Raw genomic sequence first — 16909 nt, 5'->3', positions numbered from 1 at the left:
ACTTCAACCGGTTCTGGTATGGAATTAAAATTTCTGGTCATATTTTAGTAGTTCAAGGAATGTGATAACCCTGAAGCACATGAATTTGAAATTATTTCAATATATTATCGATTAACACCAACATGAAGAAAAAGTATAAAATATATTGGTTTCTACATTTAAGTACAAGAGGACCTATGCTAGAAATATAGTTTTTACACGTACGAAACCTTAATTATTTTTTTCTTTTTCTTTCGTGGTCTGAAAAGAGTACGCTTTTTGGTGAGCGATGAATGTCAGTTGTAACGATGTGGCGTATAAGCTGGAACGTATAAATAGACTATTTCGTTTCCAAGCTGTTTAGAGGTCGACGAAAACACATATGTTGACACAAATTTTTGATTTCCGAATGTGACTATGACATTTAGAGAAATGGTTTATGAAACCTACGAATTAGACGGTGTTCATCTACATACTTTTATTCAGCGAATTGATTACTGTAACAGACAAGTAAAACAGATTGAATATTGCTCTAAGATTCTATGAGACCCTTCGCTGTTCCCTTGGATTAATAAAGTATTGTCATCATTTGCATGATGAGTGTGGACAAGTTTAAACGCTTATCCAAGCAATTTAGAAAAGGAGCCTTTAAAGGTCCAAAAGGGTATGAATTCAAGCTAACTCCCGATGGTAATTTAATATGTCGTAACTACGACATTAATAGGTAGTGTCTAAGGAATGTAAAAAGCCCAGAAGATAATCTTGACAACGTAAACCTACAAACACTGACCAGATAATGTGCAATGATCGAGGAAAAACGTATTTAACTGTCGGAATCAGAGATTGAGCAATATAAGTAAAAATGTAAGACCTTACGACGCTCTGCCTCACGCTCAACTAAAAAGAAGGGCGCGCTCTTCGACTACTGAAGAAAATATACGTTTCCGATTATACGCCACATCGTTTACAGTAGACATTCCTTACCCACCGAAAAAAGTGTGCGCCTTCAGACCACTGAACAAATTGTACTTTACAGCTTATACGAAAAAAATAGTTACATCCGATATTCATAAGTTCATCAAAAAAAAGTGCATCGTCCTCAGATCATTGAAGAAAATATACATTACACCTTGTATGAAAAATCCTTGTAGTAGACATTCATCGCTGACTGAAAAAATCACGCGCTCCTCTGACCTATAAAGATGAAGAAATAATAATTAAGGTGTTTTGTACGTACTAAAACAATATTTATAGCATACGTCCTCTAGTATTTCAATTTAGAAACCAATATATTTCATACTTTATTACTATTCACTAGTCACAATTACCCATCGTTGTGTTTTTCTCTTAGGAAAAGAAGCTTATAAATTTCACTGAATCTTTGCGAACCTTTGCGCTGCTTCCGGAGTGACAGGATATTCAGCATGGGTAAGGTTAGGGTGTAGGGGCTGCCTACTTTCGAGATCCATGAGGAAGAATTAGGGAACTACATCTCAAAGTCATGTCTTCCCGGAAGAAAGGAGGCCAGCTCTGAAACCAGCCTCTCCAGTCAAAGTAGGCATGGTGTGGCACACCCTTGTTGAGTCTAGCAAGAACCTCTGAGGTTAGGAAACAAATCCCATCAACTCAAACAGTCATCTCCCGCAGTAGACTAGACCTGTCAAATTTCCTGCACCCTATAATCTCAACATTTGCGGTTAGTGATGTGCCGCTTCTGGACATCCACAAGGTTGCCCAGATGTAAGTGATACATCGGTTTTTGCTGTGCCCAGTGGTAGGTTCAACTGGAAGGTATAAACTAGCCAGAAGTGATCCCTGCTGGCTAACTAATCGTAGTTAGTGATGTGCAGCACGCAATAACTTTTATGTCAGTCACAATAAAACATATAGTGTCATCGTACACAAACATTTTTAACCGTCTTAAATCACAATTTTTATTTTGGTTGTAATCTCCAAGTAATGGAGAGCTCTATTAAGGACAACAAGATAAACCAGAGTCATGTGTTGAGTTAATAATTAGATTCTCGTTTAAGATTGCCAAAGACTTCTCAACTCCTAAAGCAATTACAACAAACTTGGCAACACTGCTCCGTGTCGAGTAAGCTCGTGTTGTCACTTGTCGCTTTTCGCTTGTTGCAATATCTTATATTGCATCAAGCACTGCTTGTAAAACCTTTTCAGTCTTTTATTTTATGTTTTATTAGAATTACAATGTTAATGTTGTGTGTTTATATTGACTAGCTAATTTCCAAAAGGATTTCTTATTTGGAAATATCGGTTGTATTCTGTTACAATGTTTCGGAAGAAATTCCGACAAGGACATTGTTAGAGTATTACCATATTTATATTCTACTACAATCTTTCATAAATAATAACGGTTGAATAGACCCTCTTGATGTAAAATTGCTGAAGTATTTTTTAAATAATTGAACGTTTTAGTAACCATTTTGCAAGACACAACACTTTAATGTAAAAAATTGAAATTAAATTAAATAATACGTGACTACTTTCTGGAAGTTATCAATTAAATCGCTAAGAAACATAATTGAATCATGAGATAATTGCGTTTTATTGGGATGAGTTATCATGAGTCCAAAGATACCAATGCTGACAGAACCAGTGATGTACATCTGACTATGAAGGTAGCAGGGCTGTATGATGATTTGCTGAGGCTCAGCCAATTAGTGATAACTCTCACAGGCTATCAATATATTTTACAATATAGTGATATTTTCTTTGTGAATGTTGAGATTACCTCTTGTTAGCTCTTGGAATCTGAATAGCTCACCTTTCACCTTCCCAAGATAGCTACCGTTATTTGTAGAAAACCCGGTAGCTCCATTGAGCTAAAAGATCGTGCCTAAGGCATCGTAGTGCACTCAAGAGTGTATCTCATGAGATAATGATAATAAGACTTCATGTAGATTACACTATACTTTGTAGTCGAGGTTTCCCTAGTGTTTAGATAATGTTTCTAGGTGTTTAATAGTCTAGGTGGTAAAGAATACAAAGGGTTGATTTTAAATTTCTTCATTGCAGAATGTTTTAATCTCTTGTGAAGAAAATTATAGTCTATATTATAGGAGTCAATTGCGTCAGCGTGGAAGCTAAATTAAGAAGAAGGTGAACTGGAGCTAAACTCAACATTGATATTGAATCAATAAATCCTAACATAGATAAATTGTGTTATCTTATTTTTTGAAACTCTTTTTCTTGTATAACTTGACAAATAATATGCAATTTCATTTCAATATGCTATATTACTGTGTACAAATTGATTTTTAAAATTCATTGCTTGGTTGGTGTTGGTGCTTATACAATAAATGAGTAGTGATAATGTCGACTAAACATGCATAAGGGTAAAAAATAGTATGTATATTATACATTAAATATGGAATTTACTGAGGTTTTAGTAAGGCTTGTATTGGCTGAGCATTAGCGAAGAATGGCGTTTGTCAAAATGAAAAAATTGTATATGAGCAACACTGTGATTGTTGGTAATGCGTGTTACTCCATTGGATTTGGCTAAGGAAACGCTAATCCTACCCTTTTCATTAATTCTATGATCGAACTTGGGGGAAATGCGAAAATAGCATAATAATTGAATTTGTAAAAGAACTAAATATACTTATAACAGAATCTAATAAATGACATGCTTACACTATGTTACCTATATATCCTAACACATTTAACATAATTTTATAATGACTTTATACATATTTTTATTATTTAAACACTGATATGAAACCCAAATTTAATTTTAAAATCTAAATGTATCACGTAGTAAGATATCTCGAGAAATATTTCATCTTGAAACTTTGCTTCAAACTTTATTAGTACATTGAAAATAATGACTTTTATAAAACGGAAACGATGGAATTTTGCTGAGCATCGTTGAACCCTATCGCTCAGTATTCAGACACATTGTCTCTTATGGTTGCAAATGGATGCAAATATTTGTTTCTCGTATGTATCCTTTTCGTTTTATCTGTCAATAACGAAATGAGCTTTAGACTTAAAAATGTGTTCACTTAACCGCAGCCTGTTACAGGACAAGTAGTTCGGGATACTTTTACGTGCTAGAGGAATAATAGACCTAAGTGCGGAAACCAGCAAAGCTTGAGCGTGACTGGCTGAATGTTAAACAATCAATCTGAGACCAAAGCTAGCAGGTGTAACATTAGTAGCACGTAATGTACATCTGCAGAAGAGTCAATCAGCAAAGTTTGATCATGATTGTACTTCAGGCATTTACCAGGCATTTATGTCTTACGAAGTTTTGGCAAAATTCTGTTCATTGGACATTCTGAAGACAGATTACTTTGGCATAATACATCCAAATGAATAGGATTGCTGACTTTGCCTAGTCTACTATGTTCTCGAAGTCTTGCTATAACTGCCGATTCAAGTGGGTCTCACTTCGGGGTAGTGACGTACACCAATACGAACTAAAAGCCGGTACAACTATCATATGGCACAGCACAGAACTGTTTTTTGAATGCTTGCCATCTCAGGATGGTGTAAGGATAATCAAATAGGCTCCCTGAAGAGATCAGGTCAATATTCACAAACAATGTAAATTTCGATCAAAACAATTCCTGTTGTCTAGGGCATTTTACTCAGTTGACGAGTTTGTGATGGGCCACTGGGGACAGTCCTCAGTAACATTTAAAAATAATTGTTGTATCTGCCCTTCTGATATTCAAGAAAATTTGGCTCTAAAACAGAAGAACCGGCGATAGATGTCACAGTACCCAATATGTTAATAATAATAATATATTTATCTATTAATTTTACTTATAATTTAATTTTTTTTAATTATTAGATTAGTACTTTCATCTTTATAGGACGCTTGCAATACAATTATTGTTTATTGTTTGCTGCAATAAAGAATATTACTATTATTATTATTATTATTGTCTGAATGTTAACCAATAAACCTGAGACTAAAACTAGCAGGGGTCAACATTAGTAGCAGACAATGCACATCTGCCAGAGTCAATCACTAAAGTTTGATCGTGACTAGCTGAAAGTTAACCAATTATTATAGGACCAAAAAACAGCATAGTGAAACATTAGTACCAGATAATATACGACTTCAAGAGAATCAATCAGCAAAGATTGGACGTAATTGACTGCAAGTTAACCAACCAATCAACGAGCAATATGGTTTCTCTGTATCAGGCGGCCAGATTTTCGATCTTTGAATACTTGCTGTTGTTTGTTGAAGTTGTTCTTTTTTATTTTTTCCTAGTCTGTTACTATTCATTATAAAGGATTTTCGTTTGTTGAACTCTGTTACATTTTTTATTTTTTTATAGTCTGCTCTGGCTTTTGTTATCGTGTACTCATGTTTTATGCCTCATATTCTGAAAAAAAAAAAATTTTTTTTCAAAACCTGGAATTTTTAAAGTCTACTTTTGTACATATTTGAACCATGTAAAACACTGGTCTCTAACATTTCTTACATTTTTAGCCTGCTAGAATACAGTTTTTGTTATTGTCTTCTAAATATACAATAGTCTATCAATTTTTGATTGGATATTAAAGCAATATTTATACTTTTGCGTAATTGAATCCTTATTCAAAGATAACTTAATGTTTTAAAACTTTAGATGTATAATATATTAGAACTGTTGAGATGCGTAATAAATTTAGTTACGATTCTGCATTGTATGTGTGTAATAAACTAGACCAAAATGGAATGAAAACTATTCATAGTATTCGTAAAGAGTTTTACCATTTAACTAATGCTTGTGCTGAAGGAAACGGCTACATATATTTTACTGCAGCGACAGACAGTCTCTCAGCGAAGACTGAGCTTCAGATCCAATTTGATTTAAGGCAAGTTGGATTGTAACGATAACTGGATCCAATCATTGAAATATATTTTTGTTGCATCCAACTGATGTACAATAAAGAGTGTTTCAGCTCACATCGTATTTTCAGATACAATTCAAGGAAAGTTGATGTGTTTCGATACGGGATCTGTAGCTCTCTATCCAATCATTGAAATGTATTTTGTTACCTCCAAGAGATGCACAATAAAGAGAGTATTTCAGCTCACATCGTATTTCAGCTACAATTCAAGACAAGTTGATGTGTTTCGATACGGGATCTGTAGCTCTCTATCCAATCATTGAAATGTATTTTGTTACCTCCAAGAGATGCACAAATAAAGAGAGTATTTCAGCTCACATCGTATTTCAGCTACAATTCAAGACAAGTTGATGTGTTTCGATACGGGCTCTGTAGCTCTCTATCCAATCATTGAAATGTATTTTGTTACCTCCAAGAGATGCACAATAAAGAGAGTATTTCAGCTCACATCGTATTTCAAGCTACAATTCAAGACAAGTTGATGTGTTTCGATACGGGCTCTGTAGCTCTCTATCCAATCATTGAAATGTATTTTGTTACCTCCAAGAGATGCACAATAAAGAGAGTGTTTCAGCTCACATCGTATTTCAGACACAATTCAAGGCAAGTTGATGTGTTTCGATACGGGATCTGTAGCTCTCTATCCAATCATTGAAATGTATTTTATTACCTCCAACAGATGCACAATAAAGAGAGTGTTTCAGCTCACATCGTATTTCAGCTACAACTCAAGACAAGTTGATTTGTTTCGATACGGGATCTGTAGCTCTCTATCCAATCATTGAAATGTATTTTGTTACCTCCAACAGATGCACAATAAAGAGAGTGTTTCAGCTCACATCGTATTTCAGCTACAACTCAAGACAAGTTGATTTGTTTCGATACGGGCTCTGTAGCTCTCTATCCAATCATTGAAATGTATTTTATTACCTCCAACAGATGCACAATAAAGAGAGTGTTTCAGCTCACATCGTATTTCAGATACAATTCAAGGCAAGTTGATGTGTTTCGATACGGGATCTGTAGCTCTCTATCCATTCATTGAAATGTATTTTGTTACCTCCAACAGATGCACAATAAAGAGAGTGTTTCAGCTCACATCGTATTTTAGACACAATTCAAGGCAAGTTGATGTGTTTCGATACGGGATCTGTAGCTCTCTATCCAATCATTGAAATGTATTTTGTTACCTCCAAAAGATTCACAAATAAAGAGAGTGTTTCAGCTCACATCGTATTTCAGACAAAATTCAAGGCAAGTTAGAGTGCTACAATACAGGATCTCTCTATACAATCATTTATTATTTTGTCTCAACTGATGTGCAACAAATACCTATAAAATACCTTTGAAGTAGTATTTCTGATTTCCCTTTCATCCATTTTTTGTTACATTATTGTTATTTTGGTTAGAAAGGTTTTAAACTTTTAGCTATTGTTCTCTGAATGATACTCAGCAAATGGCGAGCTCTTTTAGATTACAGCTGCAATTAAAATATAGGACAATTTTGAGTGTTTCAACACTGAGTTTTCTCTTAGAATATATTTTAGGTTTCTAGCTATTGATTTTGCACGGTAGGCAGAGTGTCTCGACACGGATAAATCCAACTTCTAATAAGCTGCATATTTAAATATGGAGGTTATAATTTACGATTTAAATGCGGGTGATCACAAAAGGATGTCACAAACCTCTAGGACTCATAATACATATGATTTAAAAAAATCTATAAACATAGGCCGAGAAATGTGTTTGTATAAACGCTAGTTGCCATTTTGTGTTTTTTATAAAATACGTACCATAGTTTGTCAGAAGTGATTACGTAACATTACTCTCATTCACTGGCATAATAAATATTCAGCAAAAGCTTATAGCTTTCACAAGATTTCTGTTATCAATACATTACGTTTACTGTTAACGTGATGTCATTGGATATTTATCAAAATTCGATAGACTCAGAATTAAAATGCAATAAGTCATTCTTTAAGTAAATATAATGGAATTTTCAATAGAAAGGAATTTGAATAATAGTCAAAAATATTAAGGGATAGATAAAACTTGTATTTCTGCTCCGTTCATTTGGTGTTGGTATTTTCTTTTGAAGTTTGAAGAAAAGGGAACCACTGAACAACCTGAAAAGATAAAAAGTAATTTATAAAATTCATATTGGTATAAATAAAGTATTAAAAAACGACTTAATATAGCTATACTTTTACTTCTACTACTCATTATATCTTATTATAATAATAATGTTATTAGGATAGTTAAACTACATTTTGAAATTTTATCTCAAACTCATAAAGGTTTCATACTCAATAAATTGTCTTTCCTAGAAGAGATGAAACAGAAGGGACACTCTATGTATAACAAAAGACCAAACAGCTGAGAGCTTATTAAAGAACATAGAATATTACCATACTCACACAATAGAAGTCTACACTCTGTGTCTATCAGATGTCTGAACCGGTGAGAGCTTATTAGGGAAACATAGAACATTACCATACTCACACAATAGCGTCCCCGAAAGGAGATGAAACAGAAGTAGACACTCTGTGTCTATCAGGAGAGTGAAACAGCTGAGAGCTTATTAGAGAACATAGAACATCACCATACTCACACACTAGCGTCCCCGAAAGGAGATGAAACAGAAGTAGACAATCTGTGTCTATCAGGAGACTGAAGAGCTGAGAGCTTATTAGAGAAACATAGAACATCACCATACTCACACAATAGCGTCCCCGAAAGGAGATGAAACAGAAGTGGACACTCTGTGTCTATCAGGAGAACTGAAACAGCTGAGAGCTTATTAGAGAACATAGAACATCACCATACTCACACAATAGCGTCCCCGAAAGGAGATGAAACAGAAGTGGACACTCTGTGTCTATCAGGAGGACTGAACAGCTGAGAGCTTATTAGAGAACATAGAACATCACCATACTCACACAATAGCGTCCCCGAAAGGAGATGAAACAGAAGTGGACACTCTGTGTCTATCAGGAGACTGAACAGCTGAGAGCTTATTAGAGAACATAGAACATCACCATACTCACACAATAGCGTCCCCGAAAGGAGATGAAACAGAAGTGGACACTCTGTGTCTATCAGGAGACTGAAACAGCTGAGAGCTTATTAGAGAACATATAACATCACCACACTCACACAATAATGTCCCCGAAAGGAGATGAAACAGAAGTGGACACTCTGTGTCTATCAGGAGACTGAACAGCTGAGAGCTTATTAGAGAACATAGAACATTACCATACTCACACAATAGCGTCCCCGAAAGGAGATGAAAACAGAAGTGGACACTCTGTGTCTATCAGGAGACTGAACAGCTGAGAGCCGATTACAGCACCGAGACGACCAAAAATATTATTTATAGAGACTGCCATAGCGCTGCAACATTTTAATTTCCTCATATTCAAACTTATATAAACTAGTAAAGGAAATAATTAATAGCAAATTGTAAATAGTTATAACAGATGTTTACAAAATTTTATATACAATTAACATAGGAAATTGTATTATTAATGAAAACTGCAATGACAAAAATACTTCAAAAAGAAGAAGAGTAAAAATTTATACGATAATTCTAAAAGGAATGATGCTTGAAAGAAAACATGTGAGAAATCTTGGTGGTGGCAAAACCCGATGTAACATAACTACCTTGGTAGAGACATTAATGATAATATAAATCTAATACTAAAAGCTTTTGTATTGTGAATTTATAAAATATTGACTATAAATTTACTTTTGACAGAAGTAATATCTTGCCCATAATAATAGGGCCCATTAGGTTTTAATGGTAAAAGTGATCAATCTGTTATACATGATGTAATATAAATCTTAGTCATAACACACCTCTGCATGACAAAATATCTTGCAAACAAGAAAAATATAAATATAAAGGCTAATACCATCATACAAAAAGTCATATATAATAGAACACATCTTTTTGATCGATAACCTTTTAACAACAAGACTTAATAAAAATTATTATTGTTTAGTTTCTTATCAGTTGGGAAAATAAAATGTATTTTTATTTTTATATTTGTTTTGTAACCATCTTTAATTAACAAATAAACATTTATTTAAATGCTAATTTTAGTAATTAGGAATGGATTTATTACAAAATGCAGTGCATTGAAAAATAGTATCTCAATTAGGAAAAAATACTTCGAAATCAACATTTATAATGCAAGCATAATCAACATAAATGATGAGCATAGCATCATCATACACCGTATATGCTTTTAAATTAATATTATTCTATTATTTTGTTTTCATAGTGAACACTGTGTCTTAAAGTCAACATTTAAGATACACATAATAATTGAAAAAAAATTATAGTTGTTTTTATATCACATTATATTAAGCAATATTTGGATTTTTTAGAAAGGTCTATCATGTAAGTTTGCTTGTGTTCATATCAATAATTTATAAAAAGTACCGATGCGAAGACAGTTTCTTTACATACGCAAAGTTACTAATAACTTTAATTAAGCAAAAACTAGGAAGCCCACAGTATTTACCAGAACTGCTCTAGATCTTGTTTGCTAATATTTAGCTGGATTTTTAACAGCTATACAAATCCTCGCTGAATAAATATTATTTATGTCTCAAAGTACATGTAATAAGCCACTGTAAGAGGTTTTTCTCTTAGACCGACATAAGCTAAAACATGAAGACATATTCACGATCAACTCTGATTTGTTTTTTTCATTTGTCAGTTTAGTTTCTTTTACCCAATAAAATAAAAATAAATCACAGGTGATGGCTTAAATTTTAATCACAAAGAGTAATTTCCTATGTCATAGATTTGTTAAATAAACCTGATAGACCCAAGGAGAAAAGATATTCAAGTACGTCTCAGAAGCACAGCCATAAAAAATAAGGTATAGAATGACAGGAAGATCAAAGCATAATACATTTTTCATACATATAAAACTCCATGTTAAATAGTAGAAACAATTCAACATAGTTGATAGAAAGATATGGTAAAAATATTTCCAAAATCAAATTTCAAAAATCTTCGTTAGCAACAGTGGAATTTATCCTGTTAAAAGCCATGTTTACATTAATTTTAATGCAATTCTCAAAAGCCTAAGTAGGACCTTGTTTTCCCCAGTTGACTTTGTGTGCTTTAAAACTATATATTGTTCTACACGTGTCCTTATAAATTATTGCAATGTTTTCATATTGTAATTACGTCATATTCATGTGAAACATAAAACATGCGTAATATGCAGATTTTTGCATCTTAAGGTAGCCAATCATTATTAAAATTTAGTGTGTTACCTATTACAATCACTGGATAAATATTTTAATATGACATAACATAGAATATTACGTTTACTATTAATTGTCGTTTCATTGTTTGCTAAGAACAATAACACAAGCCTTTGCACAGCCATCAAGAACATCTATACATAAGAAGCAGACAAGAAGGTTCAAATATACCTTATGTAAGTGGGAAATATCTCGATCACTATACTGCAGAGTACGTTGTGGCTAAGGACAGCTACCATGGTCAGAGCGCCGAATATCGTGATAGCAATAGGCGCGTTGGACACCCACGGTGAGGAGAAACGCTATAGAGCTGCCAAACACCAGAAGAGATCCTGAAATTTTAAACAGTTTAAATATTTTATAATCAGATATAAATTATATCAGTGGGAAATATCTCGATCACTATACTGCAGAGTACGTTGTGGCTAAGGACAGCTACCATGTTCAGAGCGCCGAATATCGTGATAGGCGTTGGACACCACGGTGAGGAGAAACGCTATAGAGCTGCCAAACACCAGAAGAGATCCTGAAATTTTAAACAGTTTAATATTTTTATAATCATTTGTAAATTATATAAGTGGGCAATATCTCGATCACTATACTGCAGAGGAAGTTGTGATTTATTCTTCATGTAAAGGGTTTAAAGTAGTTAGTTTTGTTTAAAATAGATAGTTAGTTCTCAATGAGCAAGGTGATTTACCGTGCAGTGTTATTTTAATCTTCGTTTTATTTGGCTTACAATTATGTATTTTCAAAAATTAAATAGAGCAATGTATATTTGGTCTAAGAGATCGAGCAATATATAATTATTTAAAATAGCACGGCTCTCCATAAATGAATCTACTCTATTATCTATGACATTTATTCACTTTAAATTCTACTAATTGCATCTTCTCCATAATTTGCGTTAAATAATATGTATGTTATGTAGGATATATGAGGCTTAAAGGCTATTATACTTATATTACGCACATTTTACTATAGATTTTTGTTATAAACACTTTTAAGAATTTGACTGTTTTTCATAACAAACAAATTTTCTTTTCTGGTCTATTCTAAGCTTGAATTCAAAATCGTTGCTCTAGTGAGAAAAAGTTCTCAATATGAAATCAATATTATAAACTGTAATAGTTATTTAGGACCTTCAATTAAAATGTGAACATTAATCACAAGATTTAAGAATTAATGATTGTATAATGTACTGAAGAACTGCTGCTATTCAAATTACAAACATCTTAGTGAGAACCATTAAGAGCAATCGCTTTGTCTATTTTGAAACTCACTTCAACCACATGAATTGTTATGAACTTGGACATAATTTATTTATGTTTTCACGTTATATCAATGGAGTAGTTATCTGTCATTTGATTATAAAGTAGCTAACCTAGCTAATTTCCTAGAGTTAGAAAACCTTTCTGAAAAATGTAACGCTTACCTAGGACAACTCTCCTGTCAAAGAGAGGAACAAAGACACTGGCAGTCATCATAACTACGGGGCGTACTAGAGCTATGAGGACGTTAGGCAGAAACACAGCGGTGTTGATAGTTGAGACACACTCCACGGGAGCGCTAGTAGTGTTGGTGACGCCATAGACGATACTCTGATCTCTCCTGATCATCTCACACAGAGTGGAATCTGCAGCGTGGCTCTCCTTGTACACTGAGATACGATTTGTGATCTCGGGTAACCATAGGAATACCGTGTTAGCACTGTAAACAGTTACTGATCAATTGCAAAGTCAAAATGGTTATAACGTTATATTATATATAATTTCTCATAGTAAGGCTGCCTTACGCGAAGTTACAGCTAAGAACCCCTCTCTAACACTTAACCTGTGAACCAACAACTTGAAGGTGTCTTTCGAACCATCGCCAAAGGCCGGGTAGGCGAGCTGCTTGCAAGAACAAGATCGCTCAACGGTCAACCATCCAAGCAGCAGTTACGGTCGACGGTTATCTTGCGATAACTGTTGCACCCACTACAATCCGCCATTGGAAAATTTAATGAAAGTTTACTGAATATGATCTTTTTCTGCTAATTTTTTTGTATATTATATTACATTACAAAAAAATTTCAGTAATATAGAACTTTAGGACTAAAATATTCTAATACCTATTCTAATACTCTAATACCTATGTTTCGTAGGACTATGATGTTTGAAAAGCCCCGTTGTCTTAGGAATATACTTAAATTAACAACAAGAGTGCGTCTTGCTTTCTTAGTAAAAATTATGCATCTCGCTAAAGAAACTAATATTATAAATACTGTATTGTAATGTAGCAATAGAATTAAAGGTCGTGAATAATGATGTGTCTTATATTATTATTTTTTTTTATATCACTTGTGATAGCAAAATTTTTACATTAATAAAGAATACATACCAATAAGTTAGTGCATCTACTATAATAATTATCTATTATTTTCATGTAACATGTTGTTAGAGATACTTCAATGTAAATTTGTAGCAAGTTACAAAATTTTTGAGATGTATATCAAACTGGGACAGCTACTCTATAAATTTTTAAAAACCAAACAACCTTAAAAATACCTAATACTATAAAAATCTGTACACCACATGAAATATATAAAAGGCTACCTCAAATATGAAGTTCCGTGACAGCGAAAACATATTTTGTAATAAATAAAGCATGGATTAAAGTTATTATTTTATTTAGTTCCCTTTCCCCCTAAACTAGAGTAGGAGTATATTAGTTTTTGTACTTCATAACAAACTTGTAAATTAAATGTATCTTTAAGCTGTGTCTCTTGTATATAATTATGAGCTCCATATGGTAATAATTTTTTAGTGCTAACCAAACTCTTCATTTAAATTCTCATTAGTCTTGCTATTTCTCCTATCATTTCACGTAGCAGATGTGATCCCACACACCCCTTGCAGATGACTAATTGATTCCTACTGTTTAAGTTCATATCGCCACTCCTTGTCAGGATCCCACTTGACAGTATTGGAAAAAATGTTTGAAGTTACCAAAATATATGTATCCTAAAATGAAGACATTCCATTGAAGGACGATCACGACTTTTGCCATGCCTCATGAGAAAATTTTATATCAACTTCTGAGAAATAACAGAGAGTAATTAATGTAAACATATGGCTTATTTTTGTTTATGTGTTATTTTTATATGGTGCATAAGTTCTAAATTGATGAGCAGACTTTAATTTCCATAATTTAAACCGTTAGAAATTCCAGGGTTTTCCAATTCCCTTCTCTAGTGGGATTGTTTTAGAAATATCATACACTATGATGTTTTCTTTTATTTTGTGGTATATCTTTTTACAAATTCTTTAAATTGTATTACAGATTTAATTTGTTTTATTATAGAATCCATGTGCAAAAAATGGTTTTTGTAAACTTATTTTAATACACAAAAGTTTTAATCATATTTAAATTTAATTAAATAAAAATTTATAATACACTTAGAAGTGATATTAATAAAGGTACAAATGGCGTATTATAGTACGAGTGCAAAAACAATTATTCTTATGTACTAAACGAACTGATAGTAGCTATTGGTGTGACAAATAATCGAGCCTGTTGAAATGATTTCATAAAATACACTATATTAACTGGTTTTTCACTAATAGGTAAATGAGCTAGCAATAATATAAAAACAAGGCAATATCGATTATTACTTGCTTTACATATGTTAAATATGTGTCTGCTCAAGGTGGTGTAATATAATAATAATAACTTATTGTTCTTCCAAAATATACAGTCCATCACAATTACAATAAAACAAACAATGCATATATATATATATATATATATATATATATATATAATATATATTTTTAAAACTATATATATTATGTTGCCATGACAAAGTTTTTTGTGGAAGAAGCAATATTGCACCTCAAGGCAGAGCCCGTATTCTTACTTTATTTTACAAAATCGTGTATTAGATTCAAAAATAAAATACACAGGCCGCTAAAATATTTGGCCTAAAACCCATGACAGGGAGTCTGTACGTTTAGATGTTACAAAGCTCTTTCCTTACATATAAAATTCAATACAATTTAAAACTAAATTACATTCTATGTATTTTAGGAATTCTGACCATGAGAGACGGGCTTTGGGGGTGAGCGTATTTAGTAACTGAATCTAACCTTTCACTTGTGAAGAAGTTCTAAAAAGTAATTTCTATTAATATTGAAAATAATGATTTAAGAGAATATAACACAATACATTATGGGATTTTACTCTTCAAATTTAGTTAACATTTTTACAGTGATATCCTAATAAACGTATTAATTGATAAAGCTAATACTCTAAGATGGTATTTAGTCACTCGGTGATATTGCATATAAGATTAAAGTATAAAACTCACCACAAGCAAATATCGACCATCAGGATAACGCAAAGCATCAAATCTTTCAAGAATGGAGGTCTAAAATAGAGGTAACGTCTGATCACAAATGTGTTTTTAAGACCGGCAACACCCCTTTCCCTTCCGCTAGTGGTGGAGGTGGTACCTCATTGGCATCCATTATCACAGATTTGACCTGAAACAGAATATAGCTGCTGTATTTGATAATAATTTTTTTATAAATACATAATACATGCTTCAAACTGGCAACACTCTTTTCCTTTCAGCTACGGGTAGAGGCGAGCTGCTGTATTTGAAAATGCATAACATATACTTCAAACTGCCAATACTCCTTTCCATTTGGCTACGGGAGGAGGTTCGAAATTTAGAAGTAATCGAAACAGCATAACACGTATCTGTCATGTACCAATAAGAAGATCGGAAATGAGTGAAAATGCGATAATCTAATAAGAATTATAGTGACTAAATCCACCGAATTATAGTTTTAATCTATATAAATTTTATACACGTTTTTTTAACATCTATTTCCACCTAAAATTATCAAGAGAATATAATTTTAAAAGAAACCTGGTCCATTAACTTTAATGGAGATCGATATTCCACCTTAACATGTGTGCAGTGTTTTGCGGTTCTTGTTAAACTGTTATGGATCCTTGCAGGTTGTTGAATACTCCGACTGAATTTCTTTCTCTTTTAAAGACCTTAAAGTAATTACGATATGTTTGGAAAAAGATATATAAAAATTACATGGCTCACAATTAAATTATTTATAAATGTAATAAATATAGCCTTTTTTGAAATTTAATATTTGTTTAAAACTCTGGTGATATAAGAAGGTGACTATATAACACAAATATACGTCTGTACGTTAGCGGCTCTGACAATTCTCTTTCCGCTTTTTTTTTTGTTAGATTCAACATATGCCCGAAGATAATCTAATTTAGAAAATCGGAATTATAATTATATTGGGCTAAAATAATTTTTAGTTTAAAATTCGATGAAATCAATGCCATTACTGTAATTTTTAATTTTATTTTTTAATTACCGTAGCTTTCACTAAACAAAGTTTAGAACAATATGCTACATGCGAAATATTTTAGTAATAGCTATAAAAATACACAATTATCACTAAAAGGAGGATGTATATTAAAGTAGTTAATAAAAAACAAAATATTATATTCAAAAGTTTTTGATAATGTTTATTTAACATATGTTATCATATGAAATTTAGTAAGAGAAGCCTCATATAATTATGAACTTTTGTTTTTTAGTGAAACAATAAATACACTTTTGTAGATTTTATTTGTACAATGTAAATTTCAAATTCGAAGAATCCATCATCAAACTTTTAGGTTAAGGTACATGAAGTAAATGCATAATTTAAAGCAAATTGAGATGTGTCCAACTTCCTTG

The 16909-nt window shown here is 32.6% G+C and overlaps 1 protein-coding gene across 1 annotated transcript; it reads right to left on the bottom strand.

Annotated features, from left to right (window-relative positions):
* Positions 1-9158: 9158 nt before the first annotated feature.
* LOC124372188 lies at positions 9159-15548 on the bottom strand. The gene is made up of 4 exons (XM_046830555.1): positions 15497-15548; positions 12581-12855; positions 11317-11477; positions 9159-9252 (listed from the first exon to the last, which is right to left on the bottom strand). Exons 1-3 carry the CDS (start codon positions 15532-15534, stop codon positions 11368-11370), a joined length of 423 nt encoding a protein of 140 aa, XP_046686511.1. The 5' UTR covers positions 15535-15548; the 3' UTR covers positions 9159-9252; positions 11317-11367.
* Between the last annotated feature and the right edge of the window lie 1361 nt (positions 15549-16909).

This window comes from Homalodisca vitripennis, unplaced genomic scaffold, assembly GCF_021130785.1.
Source record: "Homalodisca vitripennis isolate AUS2020 unplaced genomic scaffold, UT_GWSS_2.1 ScUCBcl_2741;HRSCAF=7800, whole genome shotgun sequence".
NCBI classification, from domain to species: domain Eukaryota; kingdom Metazoa; phylum Arthropoda; class Insecta; order Hemiptera; family Cicadellidae; genus Homalodisca; species Homalodisca vitripennis.
This window is presented reverse-complemented; position numbering and strand designations above follow the sequence as displayed.

Coding starts and splice junctions, on each gene's coding strand:
- LOC124372188 (XM_046830555.1), bottom strand. CDS start 15,534: ATGCTTTGCGTTATCCTGATGGTCGATATTTGCTTGTG. Junction 12,856..15,496: donor ATGGTCGATATTTGCTTGTG/GTGAGTTTTATA, acceptor AACTGTTTACAG/TGCTAACACGGTATTCCTAT. Junction 11,478..12,580: donor TGACAGGAGAGTTGTCCTAG/GTAAGCGTTACA, acceptor TTAAAATTTCAG/GATCTCTTCTGGTGTTTGGC.